This window comes from Dendropsophus ebraccatus, chromosome 1 (genome assembly GCF_027789765.1).
Source record: "Dendropsophus ebraccatus isolate aDenEbr1 chromosome 1, aDenEbr1.pat, whole genome shotgun sequence".
Classification (NCBI taxonomy): domain Eukaryota; kingdom Metazoa; phylum Chordata; class Amphibia; order Anura; family Hylidae; genus Dendropsophus; species Dendropsophus ebraccatus.
This window is the reverse complement of record NC_091454.1, coordinates 56,588,596-56,608,543: the sequence shown is the minus strand read 5'-3', so window position 1 is coordinate 56,608,543 and position 19,948 is coordinate 56,588,596. Positions and strand designations below refer to the sequence as shown.

Genomic DNA, 19,948 nt, shown 5'->3' with positions numbered 1-19,948 from the left:
CGGCTGAAGGTGGTCAAACATTAGTCTAAACACGGGTGCAAGTAAACTACTTTGGGTTGGGACTCCCTTGACAAACTCCTCTCCTCTGTGCTGCTCCACTCTATTTTAAACACTCCAGGACTACCATGACAAGAGCCTAAGGGACCCATCACAACCCATTACAACCCGACCATTTCAAGGGGATACAGTCAGCAACTCTGCAAAGCAGGTACCAACATCACACCTGTGTGCTGGACTAGCACTGGCGTCACAACATTTACACCTTTGGCTGAGCTGTATCATACCACTGATAACATCACTTCCAGTGGTCATCACAATACAGTATGCTCTTCATGGAAGAATAAGACATCCCCTGAAAATAAGACCTAATGCATCTTTGGGAGTTAAAATTAATATGACACTGTCTTATTTTGGGGAAAACACAGTATATAGAACACGAAAAATGATTCACTGAACTCGAAAAGACTAAAAAGACTACAGAGTTTTCAAAAACTAGAATTTTGCCTCTTGAGAGAATTTTGCCTCTTGAGACATTCAGGCTCTTGAGTAGAAGAAAATAGTGAAGGTAAAATTACCCTTTAAGGTAAGGTTAGTCATTGCAGTAAGACTGAAGGCAAGGAATTCTCCAAATATCAAGAAGATGCTAAAAGAGGGTCAGGAAATGGTCCTGTACCTAAAATACAAATCAGAAGTTCTTACCGCATCCAATTACGTCTTTGTAGCTATACATTTATAGTATCTGACTCAATGCCATTGAGTCAGTTGTAAAATATTCAGTGAAATAATCAATGTAATGTAAACATAGCTCAGTAAGTTGGTTCATGACCAGAAGGATACTTCCCTTGCTAGAAATTCCATAAATTACTTTCAGATACAGCAAAATCTTGTTGATGCACCACATATATTCAGTAAATGTTCCCCTAACAACTTCCATATTATCTGTTTTTAGAAGGTACTTTGTTCTTTATTTTATTTTACCGGTTTCTATATTTATAATGCAAAATGCCATACTTACATATTGTATCACTTCCACTATTCAGTTAAGCAGACACAATGGTTTTAAAAGGAACAAGTCAGCAACAATTGTGCAATGAAATGGCTGGGAACATAGTATGCATCATATTATTTCTCAGTAAAATGGATGCACCCCAGGAGTGTGTCATATTGACTGTCCCAAGTTAATAGTATTAGCTCATGCACAGAATAATCAAACACTCTAACACTCTGATGAATCTTGTTTATTTGAAGATGGTAGGCAGTATATTTATCCTGGGGGCTGGTGTTTGTCTGCTAAGGCTCATGTCGGTACTTCATTGGCTGAGGTACAAAAAGAGTTACTTGTATAGCACTAGTGTTTACCTATCGTAAGTTTTTTTGTGGCAAAGAAATTACTTTTATTCAAGCACGTGCCATATGGTAACTGGCCCAGTTAAGTGTTTATGGTGAAGAAAAGTGGTGGTCCCAGCACTCCGCAGTTAAAAATATCAAAACTTTATTTCATTTAAAATTATCTATCATTATCTTTCATTTTATCTTTTTTGCTATATTCATTGATACAGATAATTTAGTCTGTCCTTATTTAGGTATGAATCCTGTTCTTTCACTTTGTAACATCAGCGAGCCATTCGTAACCCAATCTGTGGTCTTGTTATTTAGCCACTGTTCACATGCACTATCATGCAGTGAAGCGGTTGCCCGTCTAATGCACAACTAATTATGTACAATGTCATTTTCTCCACTAGTGCGGATCTGCACTATTTGTTTATATGCAGCTATACGCACATGAATATGTCTCAGGGTTCGACCATAGGTATTTTGTATTATGTCTAGCATTGGTGTCTGTTCACACTGAATTTCATTTGTATATATGTTTAACAGCGCCATGATATCCATTATTTACCCTGCAGGTGTTTTCATACGTCATTCATGACGTACGTATACTAGTGCTCATTATTGGTTGCTTTAACATGTGTTATGTGATATGCTCATTAGACCATGATTAAGCGCACATGCGCGCAAAACGCGTAGCTCCTTTGCTGTCCACCATACATGAGCTTTTTTAACTATTTTTGAATGAAATAAAGTTTTGATATTTTTAACTGCGGAGTGCTGGGACCACCATTTTTGTTACTTTCATCCTGAATTGGCAGCTTGCCGAAGCCGGACCCGTGCACCCTCTTTTCTCGTATGAGGATCCTCTCAGACCCAAACAGGGGGTGAGCTGACTACCACAATTTTTTCCTGTTTATGGTGAAGGGCAGGATACAACTACCATGGTGTTGCATGTAATCACACTTTTCGAGGCATGACTGAAAAGCAAGCAGACATCTATGTTATGCATTCTCTGTGTGAAATCTTTTGCATGACTATGAGTGTTCATTGGACTTGGCATGAGCCATGAATCTAGTTCTGAATGCGTTGGCTTTTTTGGCTTACTACACCTGTGACAAAGTGTAGGAGGAGACTGATAATAGTTAGTGAGTGGATCATTGAGCGATCTGTCAGTTGTTTCAGGTTATGCTTTGATGCAGGCACAATAACCCAAAGAAGCTGATGCTATGAATACCCCAGCTTATAGGCATGTACAGGATTTCGGACCAGGAGAGCATGTCTGCTCTTCTTGAGAATCATGATTTCAGGCAAGATACCATGACAGGTTGTGCCCTGTTCTGCTCCCTAATGACTGGTTGGAGATAGCATATGATGGAGATGGCAATTTTTATGGCATCTATACAGACTGATAGAACTGATGAGATACATAATGTGTTTCCAGCTGTTTTATAGCACAATTTCTGCTGACTTGTTCATGACCTGTGGCATTTTGTATATGTATAAGTAGAGCACTAACAAGATTTTTTGCCAAGAATTTATTACATCGCTACAATCATAGGCTGTAATCTAAAAGGAATCCCGGTAGCAAATGCAGTACAAAATGCCTATTGGCGTTATAACAGTGTCCTACTACACGTTTCCCAGCTACTTTATGTATAAGGTTGTTGTGGGGCTGAGGGATACTTTGCTTGGCACTTGGAACTGTGTTTGGATATTGTATATTTTTTGTATGTATTGCCACTTTGCTTATCCCACTGCTTAACAGCGTACACCGAAGTGTATTCTCAGTGTAAGGGTTAACTTTACTGCTATGCCTTTACCACACCCAGTGGTCACATGTTTGGAAGTAAGATGCTTTGGTCACATAAAATCTATCAATCAATGAGAGTAGTCCCTAGTGCAGCCCCTGTTAACCTGGAAAAGGGTGGACAGTCTAAAAGAGTCTGAGCCAATTTTTTGGCCAGACCACATGTCTGCTAACTCGGCTTCTGCTTGTCAGACTATTTGGTCAGCTATTTATATGTTTCCTCAGTGTCCTGTATTTGCCTTGTGCTGAGGACTGTATGATTGTTGGAAGAACTGTTCAGTTAGAGTTTTATTAAATCCTACTGTCAGAAGCAAATAACCTTTACTTTATATAACGGAAATATCTCACTGACAGGATGTGTGGTACCCTAGGGACGCTATATCATCTGTTGCAAAATAATGCATGGATATGTTCGGCCCCTCTAGAGAGAGATGCTTTCCTCTACAGACAAGTGGTTAAGGTCTCAAATAGGACACATCCATTTACTAACATTGCCCTAATCTTTTTTAAATGGATTTTCTGAACTAGGAGGAAAATATATCATTTAGCATTCCAAGCTAAGAAATAATAAAAATGGCAAAAAAGTCAATATGAATAAGATGACATTGTTTGGGGGAGAAGTTACCTGTAAACTAACTTTGTAGTCATTCCATGTGGCTTTATTAAATCCAGGAAGTTGGAGTAATGGGATTGCTAGATCCTTTCTACTGCAAGCACGCAAACATAAGGAAAATAAGCTTACATTGTCACCCAGCACTCAAATATCTTTCCTAAAATGAATGTATAGAAGGAATAGGACTAGTATGATGAGGTTTATCCCACCACAAGAATGGTAGCCAACCTTACCCAACAATATTTCTTTTTTATGATTTTAAAACAGGCATGATGGGCATTGGAACTAGAAGTAGTAAATGGCTCTACGCTCTAGATAATTCATTAGCTGTGTCAGGATTGTACCTGGTAAAACCACGCTCGCAAGCTCTGGTCGCCGGTTACGATCATGGCGGCAAAATGTACGTGCACAGTAGTTATTTTCTATCATTTCATTAGTGTGAACACGGTGTGATCCTGCCTTGGCATTTATATTGATTTAGGTTAACTCCCTACTCATTGTCTGGGAAGATTTCTTCCAGCAGGTATACAATTAACACCTTGCCTTGGATAATGACTGACAGCCTGGTCCTCCTGTGCAATCTTGTTTCTCTGCTCCAATCGTCTCTGAGACCGGGACTTGCTTTCAGATAAAGCTCAGTCATTTTCTAAGCCTGATGCCTGGTATAGGTTTACACTTGTTGTACCTGTCTCTGGCTTTCTGCTCCTGTGTATTCATGTGAACTCCTGTTAAACCTGACCCTTGCTTGCTTTTGACTATTCTTTGGCTCTGTGATTCTGATCTATATTTTGATTCTCCTGGTTCTGACCCATTTTTGCCTGACTATCCGCCATTGTGTTTTGTCTGTCTTTGTTGTTGTCTTTTGTCTTGTCTCATGTTTCACCCTGTTGCAGTGCAGGGAACGTCACCTAGTTGTCCGCCATCATTTAGGGTGGTCTAGTGGCAAGCAGGTAGGGGCAGGGCCGTATTTGCCACTAGGCACCCGTGGTCCGGTGCCTAGGGCGGCGCCCTTCGGGGGGCGGCACCCGCAGGAAACAAAAAATTTTTTTTATAAAAAAAAAAAAAATCTCCCCTGCCGCCGTAAGCACCGGACCACGGGTGCCTAGTCCGCCGCCCGGGGGGGGGGAGGGGGGATGTTGCTGTGCAGCTTCCAGTGAGCTTCCGGCGGGCACACACTGCCTCTATCACAGGCCGGAAGCTCACAGCTGCAGCCCTGCGGTCCTTCTCTCCCGGTCGGCAGCGACGCACGTGACGTCATCGCGCCGAACAGGAGAGAAGTTCGTACACCGCGGGGCTGCAGCTGTGAGCTTCCGGCCTGTGATAGAGGCAGTGTGTGCCCGCCGGAAGCTCACTGGACCCGGCCCCGGCCTACCTTACCTGCCTCTGCTCCCCGGCCGCTCCCTCTTCCCCAGCCTCTCTCCCAGCATCCCCACAGCCTCTCCCCCAGCACCCCCCCAGCCTCTCACCAGCACCCCCCCAGCCTCTCACCCAGCACCCCCCCCCAGCCTCTCACCAGCACCCCCCCAGCCTCTCACCAGCACCCCCCCAGCCTCTCCCCCAGCACCCCCCCAGCCTCTCACCAGCACCCCCCCCCAGCCTCTCACCAGCACCCCCCCCCAGCCTCTCACCAGCACCCCCCCAGCCTCTCACCCAGCACCCCCCCCAGCCTCTCACCAGCACCCCCCCAGCCTCTCACCAGCACCCCCCCAGCCTCTCACCCAGCACCCCCCCAGCCTCTCACCAGCACCCCCCCAGCCTCTCACCAGCACCCCCCCAGCCTCTCACCCAGCACCCCCCCCCAGCCTCTCACCAGCACCCCCCCCAGCCTCTCACCAGCACCCCCCCAGCCTCTCACCAGCACCCCCCCAGTCTCTCCCCCAGCACCCCCCCAGCCTCTCCCTCTGCACCCCCAGTCTCTCCCCCAGCACCCCCCCAGTCTCTCCTCCTACACCCCAGCCTCTCCTCCTGCACCCTCAGCACCCCCCAGCGTCTCCCCTAGCAACCCCCAGCACCCCCACAGCCTCTCCCCCAGCACCCCCCGCCCTTCCTCCAGCACCCCCAGCCTGTCCTTCTGCACCCCCTAGCTTCTCCTCCTGCACCCCCAGCCTCTCCCTCTGCACCCCCATCTGCTCTCCCTGCCCCCCCAGCTTCTCCCCCTGCCCCCATCTGCTCCTCCGCCTGTTCCACTGCTGCTCCCCCTGCTACCCCAGCTTCTCCCTTGCCCCCCAGCTGCTCTCCCTTCCCCCCAGCTTCTTGCCCTGCCTATCACCCCATCTTCTCCTGCCCCCTTCTCCTCCGCCTGTCCCCACTTCTGCTCCCCCTGCCACCCCAGCTACTCCCCCTGCCCCCATCTTCTCCCCCTGCCACCCCAGCTGCCCCATCTTCTCCCAGCCACCCTAGCTTCTCCCTCTGCCTCCCTAGACTCTCCCCCTGCCACCCCTAGCTGCTCCCCCTCACCGTCACCCCAGCTGCCCGCCTGCAGACGAGTTTTGGTCGGAGAAGTCTTCATGATGCTGCGCCAGATGGAGAAGAAAGCAAAAAAGTGAGCGACGCCAATCGGAGAAGACGTCACCTGTGAGTCATTAGTAACTGCACTGTAATCACTTCTATCGTGTGCAGAGCCTGTGTACCATTGGGTCAGTGTATTGTTTGCGGTAGTGTACTGACACAGCCCTGCAGTCACTACAGTACACTAGCGCAAACTTTTAAGCTAGGACCCAACTACAACAGCTGCAGGCACTACAACTCCCAGCATATGCTGAGGGCTGCAGACTGTCAGTACATGCTGGGAGTTGTAGTGCCTGCAGCTGTTGTAGTTGGATCCTAGGTGAATTATACACTGGATGCTTTGTGGGAGATCAGAATACATAGATCTGTGGGGGCTCAGTGCAGGGAAGTGACCCCAGAACATCACTAATAGGGGATAGAACAAAAAGTGATGTTCTGGGGTCACTTCCCTGCACTGAGCCCCCACAGATCTATGTATTCTTATATGCCACAAAGCATCCAGTGTATAGGACCCAACTACAACAGCTGCAGACACTACAACTCCCAGCATGTACTGACAGTCTGCAGCCCTCAGGATATGCTGGGAGTTGTAGTACAGTGTAGACAGATGTATTGCTGGACCTTCAGGGCTGATGGTTGTCACCCACAGATTGCAGCCACCAGAAGACTCTGCACACAGTGATTTATTACAGGGTTGTCTTCTCAGAGACTAAAACTCCCAGCATACCCTGAGAGCTGTATAAATAGAGGGGGTTCTGAGAGTTTTAGTTCGACTGAAAAAGGGATATGTCACAGATACAGATGAATCCAGGAAAGGACGGGGTCAGCGTGTCGTGTCTCACTGGTTCTATATTGATGGGCCCCAAGGATTATTTCCTCTGGTGGGCCCCAGGTACCCCAGTCCCACACTGGACAGAAGCGGTCCACAAACTAAGACGTCCCCAGCCTCCTTCCTTCCTCCATCACGTCTGTTTGATGAGAATAGCGGGCATCAAGCAGAGCGGCAAAGGGTATATATCATGCATGTAACCAGCCAGTGCCGGGGGGGGGGGGGGGGGGGGGGGGGGCGCCTCGGCGTGCAAAGTGCCTAGGGCAGCATGAACTCTAAATACAGGCCTGGGTAGGGGCAGTGGGAGTGGGACAGTGTCAGGGCTTCACCTGTCTGTGTGAGTGTTTTCTTGTGTGCCCTGAACTGTCCTGAAAAGCTTTTTGTTAGAATTTGTTTTTGGAGCATGTTTTATCAACGGTGGTTCGCTATTAGGCTGGATTCACACACAACATCTTGATGTTTTCAGTGTTTTCTTTTTTCAGTAGAATAGAGATGAGATCAGGCGATACCTTTTGGAGGCTAACTGAGTATATTTGAGTGTAAGCTTTCGAGAGTCTAGCTCTCTTCGTCAGACAAGATGTTATACAGAACTGAAAAAATCACAAGACTTATATACACACTAAACAGAGCTCATCAAAGGATTTTAGGAAACTTTGGAATTAACAAAATGTAATATACACAGGGTCTGCTATTTACAACAGGTCCATAAACTAAAGCTCATGAGGCGTGACAAGAGGATGGTGATCTCTTGTTGCTATCTGATTGTTGTCAGATTAATGGCTTAATAGTAATTAATGGTCTTCATAGCCAGAACAGGTCACATATAGGCTGACATGAAGCTGGCATGGATATTAAGACCATGTTGCAAAGTTTTAAATTTGAGCATTAGTTTATATTCCCATTCCCTTCTTTCTCTTTGTGTCTTAAAATGTCCCATTAAGGCTGTAACCCGCAGGTCTTCTACTGTGTGTCCCTCTCCAGAGAAATGTGCAGCCACAGGGAGGTCTGTCCGGCCGTTGTTAATAGTAAATCGGAGTTCATACGTACGTTTACTCAGTCTCTGCCCTGTTTCCCCCACATAGAGGCCTGTAGTGGGGCATCGCACACACATGATCAGATACACCACATTGGAAGATCTGCACGAAAATGTTCCCTTGATTGTGTGTCCCTCCTGTGACTGTGGGACTGGTACACTGTCAGAGATATGGATGTGTGTGCAAGTTTTGCACCGGTTTTGTAGGCAGGGTGAGGTGCCATTATCCGTTGGGGCCTTCAGAGCACTGCGGACAATGATTTGTCGCAGGTTTGGTGGTTGCCGAAATGAAAGCAGTGGGGGGACTGGGAATATTTCTTTTAGTCTGCTGTCCTTGTGTAGCACAGATTGGAGTTCCCTAGAAATCTTTCGTAGGATCTCCAGCTGTGGATTGTAGGTGACAACTAGGGGCACTCGTGCTTCATCTTGGGGCTCCTTGTATGTGAGGAGAGTGTCCCTGTTGATGGCTGCTGCTTGGCTGATCTGTTTGTCCGTCATGTTTGGTTTGTAGCCTGGTCTGGGATCTTCTGGAATGAGCAGTTTAATTTGTTTCTGGATGTTATTAGGAAACTTCTTGATCATGTCCTTGAGTTGTTTTTTGTAGCCCTCTGTGGGATCACTTTTAAGTTTAGAGTAGTGGACGGGGTTGGATAGTTGTCGGTTTGCTTCCTGGATATAGTCAGTGGTGTTCATGATGACTACTGCGCCCCCTTTATCAGCAGGTTTTATTTTTATGTCCTGATTCCCTTTAAGTGATTTAATAGCCTTTTGTTCTTTCAGAGTAAGGTTATGAACTTGTCTTTTTCTTTTCTCCAGGATTTCAGATTTTACTTTGTTTCTGAAGCAGTCAATGTATTTATCAAGTGTTGAATTGGTTCCAGGCCGTGGTGTCCAAGGACATAAAAATTAAACCTGCTGATAAAGGGGGCGCAGTAGTCATCATGAACACCACTGACTATATCCAGGAAGCAAACCGACAACTATCCAACCCTGTCCACTACTCTAAACTTGATAGTGATCCCACAGAGGCCTACAAAAAACAACTCAAGGACATGATCAAGAAGGTTCCTAATAACATCCAGGAACAAATTAAACTGCTCATTCCAGAAGATCCCAGACCAGGCTGCTTCTACAAGCTCCCCAAGATCCACAAAGAAGGCAACCCAGGGAGACCCATAATCTCAGGCATTGGGACATTGACAGAAAATATATCTGGTTGGATAGAAAATATCCTAAAACCCCTAGTCAGAGACACTCCCAGCTACATCCAGGACACTACTGACCTCTTAAACAAACTAAAAGCCTTAGGCCCACTACCTGACGACACCATATTGGCCACCATGGATGTGGAATCCTTGTACACTCAAATCCCCCACAAGGATGGAATTGCAGCATGTCGAAAACACCTGGAGAAACAAGACCTCCCAATAAAACCAATAACACAACTCATTCAATTCCTGCTAACCCATAACCATTTTGCCTTTGGAGATGACCTATACCTCCAGCGAATGGGGACATCAATGGGCTCAAGATGTGCACCCCAGTATGCAAATCTTTTTATGGCAGAACTGGAAGGAGCATACCTATCCACATGCACCATCAAACCTATGACTTACCTTCGATACATTGACGATATCCTGATTATCTGGACTGCAGGTGAGGAGGCCCTGCTTAAATTTCATGAAGACTTCAATGACTTTCACTCCACCATAAACCTGAAACTAAGCCATTCCCGTAGTGAAATCAATTTTTTGGACACAACTATATGCATTAAAGACCACCAGATACTAACATCAACATACCGCAAACCGACAGACCGAACTGCTTACCTGAGAGGCGACAACTTCCATCCCAAACATACAAAACAATCCATTATATACAGCCAGGCTTTTCGATACAACCGTATCTGCTTAGAAAAAGCAGACCTGGACCAGCACCTCCTTAATCTTAGGACTGAATTTCTCCAATTGGGCTACAAACCAAACATGACGGACAAACAGATCAGCCAAGCAGCAGCCATCAACAGGGACACTCTCCTCACATACAAGGAGGCCCAAGATGAACCCCGAGTGCCCCTAGTTGTCACCTACAACCCACAGCTGGAGATCCTACGAAAGATTTCTAGGGGACTCCAATCTGTGCTACACAAGGACAGCAGACTAAAAGAAATATTCCCAGTCCCCCCACTGCTTTCATTTCGGCAACCACCAAACCTGCGACAAATCATTGTCCGCAGTGCTCTGAAGGCCCCAACGGATAATGGCACCTCACCCTGCCTACAAAACCGGTGCAAAACCTGCACACACATCCATATCTCTGACAGTGTACCAGTCCCACAGTCACAGGAGGTACACACAATCAAGGGAACATTTTCGTGCAGATCTTCCAATGTGGTGTATCTGATCATGTGTGTGCGATGCCCCACTACAGGCCTCTATGTGGGGGAAACAGGGCAGAGACTGAGTCAACGTATGAACTCACACCGATTTACTATTAACAACGGCCGGACAGATCTCCCTGTGGCTGCACATTTCTCTGGAGAGGGACACACAGTAGAAGACCTGCGGGTTACAGTCTTAATGGGACATTTTAAGACACAAAGAGAAAGAAGGGAATGGGAATATAAACTAATGCTCAAATTTAAAACTTTGCAACATGGTCTCAATATCCATGCCAGCTTCATGTCGGCCTATGTGTGACCTGTTCTGGCTATGAAGACCATTAATTACTATTAGGCCATTAATCTGACAACAATCAGATAGCGACAAGAGCTTACCATCCTCTTGTCACGCCTCATGAGCTTTAGTTTATGGACCTGTTGTAAATAGCAGACCCTGTGTATATATTACATTTCGTTAATTCCAAAGTTTCCTAAAATCCCTTGATGAGCTCTGTTTAGTGTGTATATAAGTCTTGTGATTTTTTCAGTTCTGTATAACATCTTGTCTGACGAAGGGAGCTAGACTCTCGAAAGCTTACACTCAAATATACTCAGTTAGCCTCCAAAAGGTATCGCCTGATCTCTTCTCTATTCTACTGATTTCTATGGCTAACACGGTACAACAATACTCTTCTTTTTTCAATGGAAAATGTTGCGGCCAGGTGTTTTTTTCAAGTCTTTTGTAAAATTTTACTGTCCATTGTTTTTGTCTTTTTGTAGTTTTATGTAGTGTATGGTATTTTTTTTATATAGGCTTTTCTATAAGACCTCAAAAATCAGAATTTTTTTTTTGCAATATGTAGTATTTTGGTTAATCACATCTCATTGGGGCAATTTATAACAGTTCTGTCATAAACACTGACCTCTATTCTTATTTTTCTTCTGCTTTGTTTTTATGGCATATTCTCTAAAATGTTCTATCCTGGTGCTTTGTTTTCCATTTATAACTTTCTCATTTTGTTTATACTTGAACCAACATTGAATGGCAACAACCTGCATCTTTCGCTTAACTGTACTTTACATGTATACTGGATTTTCAACCTGAAAAGTTGTATAATCCTTTCAACTGGCTCTCAGGTATCCAAAAGTGATTCAATTTTTTTTCTGTTATTCATCTGGAAAAACACAATTGCTTAAAATCAGTTCTGGCATATTGTATGAATGTTCAGCTATTAAACTTTGTTTTGTATAATATCAGTGATTTCTGTATTCGCTATGCCTGTATATGTAACAATCTATATCTACCAGTTATTATAATATCTCCATATACAGCTAGTCTAAACGGGCGTAAAGAAGAATATTTTCCTCTGTTTCCAGTGCTGCTGGAATTCGTAGCTGTGTGTCAGCCGTGGATATATTTAGCAGTTTCGTCTGATTTGTTTAGCATTTTTTTCATGACATGTAAAGCTCTTTGGAAAAAGCCAAAATTCACTTGATGTAACAAATAGTTTAGCAGATGAAGATGCATCAAAGAATTATTTTCCACTGAACCGAGCTGTTTTCATTAATAATTGTATATTTCTAAACATGTCCCTCTCCTCTCATTCTTAGCGTTCCCTTCAGTTTTTGGACTTCTCTTTCTGGGAGGCTAGAAACACAAAAAGTCGTCTGTCCACGCTAAGGAATAAATTCCGAGCATCCAAATCCTTCTACATCAACCGCTCGCTGGAGAAGAGGGAGGTGAGAAAGCACTTTAAAAACCTTGACTTAAAGGGGTTGTATCTTTAAGAAAACTGGGTTTAAACTGATACATTATGTAAAACTAAGTAAGGAGGATTGTGGGGAAGCGTGTCCACTGTTGCATGGCAACCACAGGGATAACAGTTCAGAGAGAAAATGATTTAGGTCCATGGGGGAGAAAAACAGTACAGTAATGTAAGTTAATTTGCTAAAAACAGCATATTTGTACACCTTTCCTATATACATTTAGTACACATCTGAGTTTACCAACTTTTTGTCATGGTTAGAGATGAGCGAACCTCCATCCAAACGCGATCATTCGGCATTTGATTAGCGGTGGCTGCTGAAGTTGGATAAAGCCCTAAGGCTATGTGGAAAACATGGCTATAGTCATTGGCTGTATCCATGTTTTCCAGACAACCTTAGGACTTTATCCAACTTCAGCAGCCACCGCTTATCAAATACTGAACAATCGGGTTCGGATGGACTCGAGCATGCTCGAGGTTCGCTCATCTCTAGTCATGGCACAACCACTTTAAGGACAAGATGTGACAGCCCTGCCCCCCACAGAGCTGTCTGCCTCCCAGTGTAAATGTTAAAGGCATACGTTTTTAGATACTTGACTTATGACATAAAGTCTTAGGATCCTTAGTCTTCACATGTTATGCAACAATGTGTGTTATTTTCTGCTGCCTTTTTTTCCCATATTCCAACTTGGTTGAAATTTCCCTATTCACATGTTTAAAAAAAGGGGTTAAAATACAAAACTTAGGAGTCAGTGTAAAAAAAAGTGAAGAAAACAATCAATGCCCAGACAATCATGGTTCAGATGACCCCTTGTTGGATGTCTAAGGATACGGATCCTGGAGTCATCTCAGTATCTTTTCTCAGTAATTTATAATAGAAATACCAACATATGTAAACACATTGCGTTGCTATGTGAAATGGGTGTAATATCACAGTCTGATAGAGGTTGCATCAGACAGCTTCTGCTTTCTATAAGGAAGTTAAGATAACTCATCTTTGCTGCTGTGCCACAATGCAGGACAAAAGAATATGTTCTTTTTTTGGTACAAGTAACTGAAGTTGCACATATTTGCCCATTTTTGGGCTACTCTGCTTGTCTAAATATACCAAATATCAAGTTTTAAGTTCTCTTCTCATTCGGCTGAGGAAATGAGGGGCAGTTACCTAATAATCTTCATTCCTTTCATACGCGGCATACGAACCTGCTGATAGTGCCCACTGGCCACTTACCTCCTCTTACCAGTCTTTGTTTTTGTGATTTTAATCTGATAAAACTATGCATATTACCTTATTAGGAGCACTGGTGGTGAACCTCCCCCCCCCCCCAGAGCATCTTTCGGCCCGGCCACTGGCTCCCCAGTGCTCCTAATGAGGTAATTTGCATAGTTTTATCAGATTATAAAAATGGCGGCACTTACCAGCGTCAGAAGACCAGCACCAGTAAGATGATGTGGAAATCAATTTAAGGCTGGGTTCACACTACGTATATTTCAGTCAGTATTGTGGTCCTCATATTGCAACCAAAACCAGGAGTGGATTAAAAACACAGAAAGGCTCTGTTCACACAATGTTGAAATTGAGTGGATGGCCGCCATTTAATGGCAAATATTTGCTGTTATTTTAAAACAACGGCTGTTATATTGAAATAATGGCAGTTATTTACTGTTATATGGCGGCCATCCACTCAATTTCACCATTGTGTGAACAGAGCCTTTCTGTGTTTTTAATCCACTCCTGGTTTTGGTTGCAATATGAGGACCACAATACTGACTGAAATATATGTAGTGTGAACCCAGCCTAAACATACTAATCATGTCCATAGTCATAAAAAGTATTTGTAATCACTCATATTGTGTGTGCATGGTAGATGGCAAGTGTTCACTAGGATTTTCATAACCAGGCATGTGTCCTGAGAGTAAGCAATCGAACCATACCAAACTCCTTCAATGCTTGAGTTTACCTACCTACCCCTGTGCTCTACCTGCACTAGTGCAGCCAATGACAATAGCGCTGTTACTGTCAAAAGTTGTGCACATTTGACTAGTTAAAGCGAAACTAACAGCAGGTCAGACACATCTAACCTACTGTTATTTCCCTAAAGCGCACTGGCCACTAAGCATTAAGGTAGCTTCCTTGACTTGATCCTTAGCTCCGTTTTTGTTAGGTTTATATTTTAATCCATATGATAATGCTTGTGAGGTGGTTTGATGCACTGGGGGTGGGCCTACCAACCTCAGTGCTTGGATCCATCCCAGTCAACCTGCCCTTCCTAATGCATATTCATCCGGTGCTCTGCAGTGATGAGCGCCGGAGTGATGGATATATTCATTAGAAGAGGTTGGCCTGGATTGGTGCATTGAAGGTGGAGCCAGGACTGAGACATAAACTGAACCTGAGGAAAATGACTTCTGGCAGCTGTGAGAGAAACCTGAGAGCAGCACTACAGGGGCACAGGGACTGGTAAGTATACTTTCTTTATTATCTTCTTGCAGCCCCTGCCTGCCTGTCATTTGTTAGTTTCACAAGACTTCTCTTTTATGGAATCTGTCAGCTGTAACTCAGGTTCGAAACTGCTGACACTGTTAGATGCTGTTAGGTCAAAAAGACACCTGGTACCTTAAATATATTTGTCTGTGCTTCCATATCATAGAAAAGGTTTTTATTCTCTGGTTCAAAGAGTCAAGAGATTTCAAATGGCTTAAATGACATAATGGGGGACATTTATTAAGTCCAGCAATATCTGAGTCTGGCTTAAAAATGTCACCGCAGGCCTAACGCTTTGCAAATTTATGTAGAGGCTCACTGCTCTGGACTGGTGTAGGTTTCCTTATTATTTTTCAGTGAGAAAAATTATAAATTGAGCGGACCCAGAGTCCGCACCCCTCGTTCCCTCCCCTCCCCGCTCCCCCTGTCTCAACAAGTGGAAAATATCCTGATACCATAATTTGTTCGCAAAACAGCTGTTTGTGAATACTTTTTTTTTTTTGCATCTGCCAAATGATTCCTGCTGCCACCTCTGTTCATGGCAGAAACTGTCCAGATCAATAGCAACTCCACATAGAAAACCTCTCCTGCTCTAGACAGTTCTTGTCATGGACAGAAATGTCAGCAGAGAGTAGTGTGTCAGACTGGAGAGAATACACCACTTCCTGCAGGACATACAGCAGCTGATAAGTACTAGAAGACTGGAAATTTTTAAACAGAAGTCAAATACAAATTTTTATAACTTCAGTTTTTTTTTGGCACTTTTTCTGCAATTTTCTCATTTTAGTGTAAAGTACTATTGGTATTTTATCCCCTAAGATTTTTCAGTACAAGTCATGTGATTCTTTATCATGGGATTCCAGGTCTTCTGTTGAAGAACTGGGGAACCCCCCCCCCCACTAATTTCCATATAGATCTGACAATACCCCCCCCCCCCCCCGAAGTCTGTGGCAAAACACCAAACACATAGTCTGCTACGATTTCACAGCGTGTTTGAACCCAAAAAATGCCATATGACAGTTTTCTGAAAAACGCCTAGTCCAAATAGTCCAACCATACAGTACATGAGAACATACGCCAAAGTTATTTACAGAATAACTTAGGATAACCAGACCTTTAGAGAATTAAACTGTTTACTTGAGAGGGACACGTGCCCTACATTCTCATGACCACTGGGACCCCCAATCAGCTTCATAACCCCTATGCTGTGGATTGGGGGGGGGGAGCAGCTACCAAGGCAACACACTAATTTCCACATAGATAGGACAATATTCCTCCCAGTACAATTTCACAAAAAAAGCACCACCATAGCAGAAAAATGTCCTATGGGTATTTCGCTTTTCTGCATTTTTTTAAATGCCCAAAAATGCCATATGACATATTTCTGAAAAATGCCCGTCCAGCCATATAGTACATGAGAACATCCCCACACTCTCATGTCCACTAGGACCCCCACCAATCAGCTTCATATCCCCTATCCTGTGGATTTGGGGGCAGCTACCTGGGCTACACCTGGATGTATGTGTGTGGGGCGCAATACTTCGCCTTGTCCCTCATGCTGCCCACACACACAAGAGCCACTGGGTAGTTTATATATGATGTATATTTATGTTGGTGTCCTTGTTGCTATGATTTTCTATGGTTGGTGTGACCCTGTCACTTAAAAAAACCTTTTGACAAACCTTGCAGATGTAGGTAAAAACCTTGCAATGTTTTTTCTTCATGATTTAGGTGTCCCTTTAATCCAGGGATATGCACATACACGCAGGAGTTCTTCTATCCATTGCTCCATCCTACTTGCGCTTATTGTGCAGGTGACAGACCTGTGTAGCTTTATGACTCTGCAATGTGATGGACCACGAACTCCCAAGCATAATAAGTTAAACCAAAGAACACACAAAAAAGACACAACACATTGTAATCAGGTGTCAAAGGGTCCCAATTTTATTTAAAATTACATGACATTGAAAATGGCAGACCCCCGACTCTTGAAGAGTCACCCTCCAGCACTCAGGCAAGGAAAAAACCCCTGTGGGGGAAACCTCAAGGGAGCCATGGCTGGAGAGTTGCCCCTCCCCTGGGCTTAGAGGGTAATACCATACTATAAATATAATAAACTGGATGTGAGAGAAATCTGGCTGCAACATCTGTCACCTTATTGATGGCAAAGGCGGATGTATCTCTTCTCCCTCACAGATCCAGGGCCACTTCTTGAGAAGGTGGAGACTCGATGAAGGGGTAGTCTAAAGCAGACCACCCCTTTTCCCCTGCTAGAACCTCCAAATTACATCAAGGGTAGGGGGCAGTAAAATGGTCAAGCTCAAGGTCCTCTGGCACATCCAAGATGGCACTGATCAGGGCGCGGTGCATTGCTTTATGAAACTTTCTGTATGACATAAGCGCTTGTCATCACAGTGCACGGTTGCCATGGTTACTGCAGACAAACACATATGAAGCATTAACCCATTAATGACTGGTCATGCGCTTTACTGCAGAGGTCACTAAACACACTTGTGACCAAGCAAACAGCTTGATAATATGGTTTGATGTGGCCCATAGCAACCAATCACAGCTCAGCTTACGTTTCTCATATTACTCTGGTAAAATAAAAGCTGAACTGTGATTGGTTGCCATGCACAACCTATACAGTCTATCTTGCCCATAGCAACCAATAAAACTCCACTTAAATTTTATAAGAGCTTGTTAAGATATGAAAGGTGAACTGTGACTGGTTGCTATGGGAAAATTAATCTCTGGCAGATTGATAAAGCCGCTCCATTGCTGTAAAGCTTATGATGATGATGATGGTGATGATGATGACTGAAAACACATGACATCAGGCTTCCCCATAATGCTTTGCAGTCAGCCCTTCCTCCATATCTCCCAACTTTTTGGAGGGACACTTATGGTTCAAAAACATTTCTATACACTACAATTCCCAGCATTTCCTGTTACTCAGTTTAGAATCCACTGGTATACGGTTATATACGGCGGATTTGATAACATGAAGGAGACTGCTGACAATCTAATGTAATTGTATGTGGAAAGGGCTGCCAAAGAGTATTATACATAAAGCTGCTGAAAGTAATAAAGAAGGAGGGGATCCCTACCTGGAAATCCTCTAGAGTAAAGACAAGCAGTATGGGTGTAAAACTACATTTCCCATGCTGTCATAGGAAATCGGTGATCACACGATTAGTTGATCACTGGAGAAACTGCATTCGCTGTACAAAAGGGGTTGTCTAGTTGTTTAAAAGTAAAATAGTCGTCAGTATTAAAGGGGTACTCCAGCAAAAAAAGTTGGTTTAAAGATTTTTTATTTTTGCTGGAGTACCTCTTTAGGCTTTAAAGGAGTTCTCTACAAATAAAAAACTGTAAAGAGCAGCAAATGTTATTACATATATATTGTAAAAAACACTTCTCAACTATTACACACCAAAATATGCACTGAAAAATGTATGTGATGTCTACAATACACAGCACAGTTCACACTGTATATTTTTATATACATTATATACAGAAGCTGAAATGTCATATATACAAGCGTATTGCTGAGGAGTTGTGTTGAAAGAATCTGTGAAAATGTTTGGGTTCAGCAACATTATCCAAACCCAAACACTCAGCGCCTGACTCCCCGCGGCTACATGATTAGACTTGGCAGTTTTTGGCTGGGTTCACACTGTGCGTTTTAGATGCAGTTTGGTTGGTGAACTCCCAAGTCTCTCAATATGTTAATTAATTAAAATGCATGTTAAGAACACAGCAGATATACGCATTGTGTGAACACAGCCTTCTCCCAGAAACAGCTCCACTCCTGTCTATGGGGTTGTATTTGCTATTGCAGACAGCACCATTGAAATGAATAGGACTCCACCTGCAGCTTGTGGACAGGTGTGACGCTGTTGCAAAAAGGCAGCCAGGTTGTTCTGAAACTAGACCTTCTTCCCGCCTTCCTATATACATACATGTCACTATTGCAGTAACGTCCTATAAAGCATGCTTATTATGCTCATGTTGGGGGTTGTAGTGCTTTATGTATAAAAGAATTGTATTATGCTCTCGTCCAGTGGTCGGGTTGTGGTGTTCTATGCAGAGGGTATAATAGGAATAGATTATGGTCGTATTAGGGGTTGTAGTGTTGTATGTAGAGTATTATAGAATTTGTATTATGCTCTTGCCCAGTTGTCAGGTTATGTTGGGGGTTGTGGTGTTCTATGCAGAAGGTATAATAGGAATAGATTATGGTCATATTGGGGCTTGTAGTGTTGTAGGCATAGAGTATTACAGCATTTATATTACTGTATGCTCTCGTCCAGTGGTTGGGCCATGTTGGGGGTTGTAGTGTTGTAGGTATAGAGTATTATAGAATTTGTATTATGCTCTCGCCCAGTAGTCAGGCCATGTTGGGGGTTGTGGTGTTCTATGCAGAGGGTATAATAGAAATAGATTATGGTCATATTGGGGGTTGTAGTGTTGTATGTACAGAGTATTATAAAATTTGTATTATGCTCTTGTCCAGTAGTCAGGCCATGTTGGGGATTTTGGTGTTCAATGCAGAGGGTATAATAGAAATAGATTATGGTCATATTGGGCGTTGTAGTGTTGTATGTACAGAGTATTATAGAATTTGTATTATGCTCTCGCCCAGTGGTGGGGCCATGTTGGGGGTTGTTGTGTTCTATGCAGAGGGTATAATAGAAATAGATTATGGTCATATTGGGCGTTGTAGTGTTGTATGTACAGAGTATTATAGAATTTGTATTATGCTCTCGTCCAGTGGTCGGGCCATGCTGGGGGTTGTGGTGTTCTATGCAGAGGGTATAATAGAAATAGATTATGGTCATATTGGGGGTTGTAGTGTTGTATGTACAGAGTATTATAAAATTTGTATTATGCTCTTGTCCAGTAGTCAGGCCATGTTGGGGATTTTGGTGTTCAATGCAGAGGGTATAATAGAAATAGATTATGGTCATATTGGGGCTTGTAGTGTTGTAGGTAAAGAGTATTACAGCATTTATATTACTGTATGCTCTCGTCCAGTGGTTGGGCCATGTTGGGGGTTGTAGTGTTGCAGGTATACAGTATTATAGAATTGTATTATGCTCTCGTGCAGTGGTCGGCCATGTTGGGGTTTGTGGTGTTCTATGCAGAGGGTATAATAGAAATAAATTATGAACATATTTGGGGTTGTGGTC

General features: G+C 43.6%; 1 protein-coding gene across 1 annotated transcript in view; it reads left to right on the top strand.

Moving 5' to 3' along the window:
* Positions 1-19,948, top strand: part of RGS14 (regulator of G protein signaling 14) — an 85,646-nt gene that overhangs the window by 9,835 nt on the left and 55,863 nt on the right. Inside the window, exon 2 of the mRNA XM_069954554.1 lies at positions 12,114-12,242. Within this exon, the coding sequence (XP_069810655.1) occupies positions 12,114-12,242 (129 nt within the window). The remainder of the gene's footprint in view (positions 1-12,113; positions 12,243-19,948) is intronic.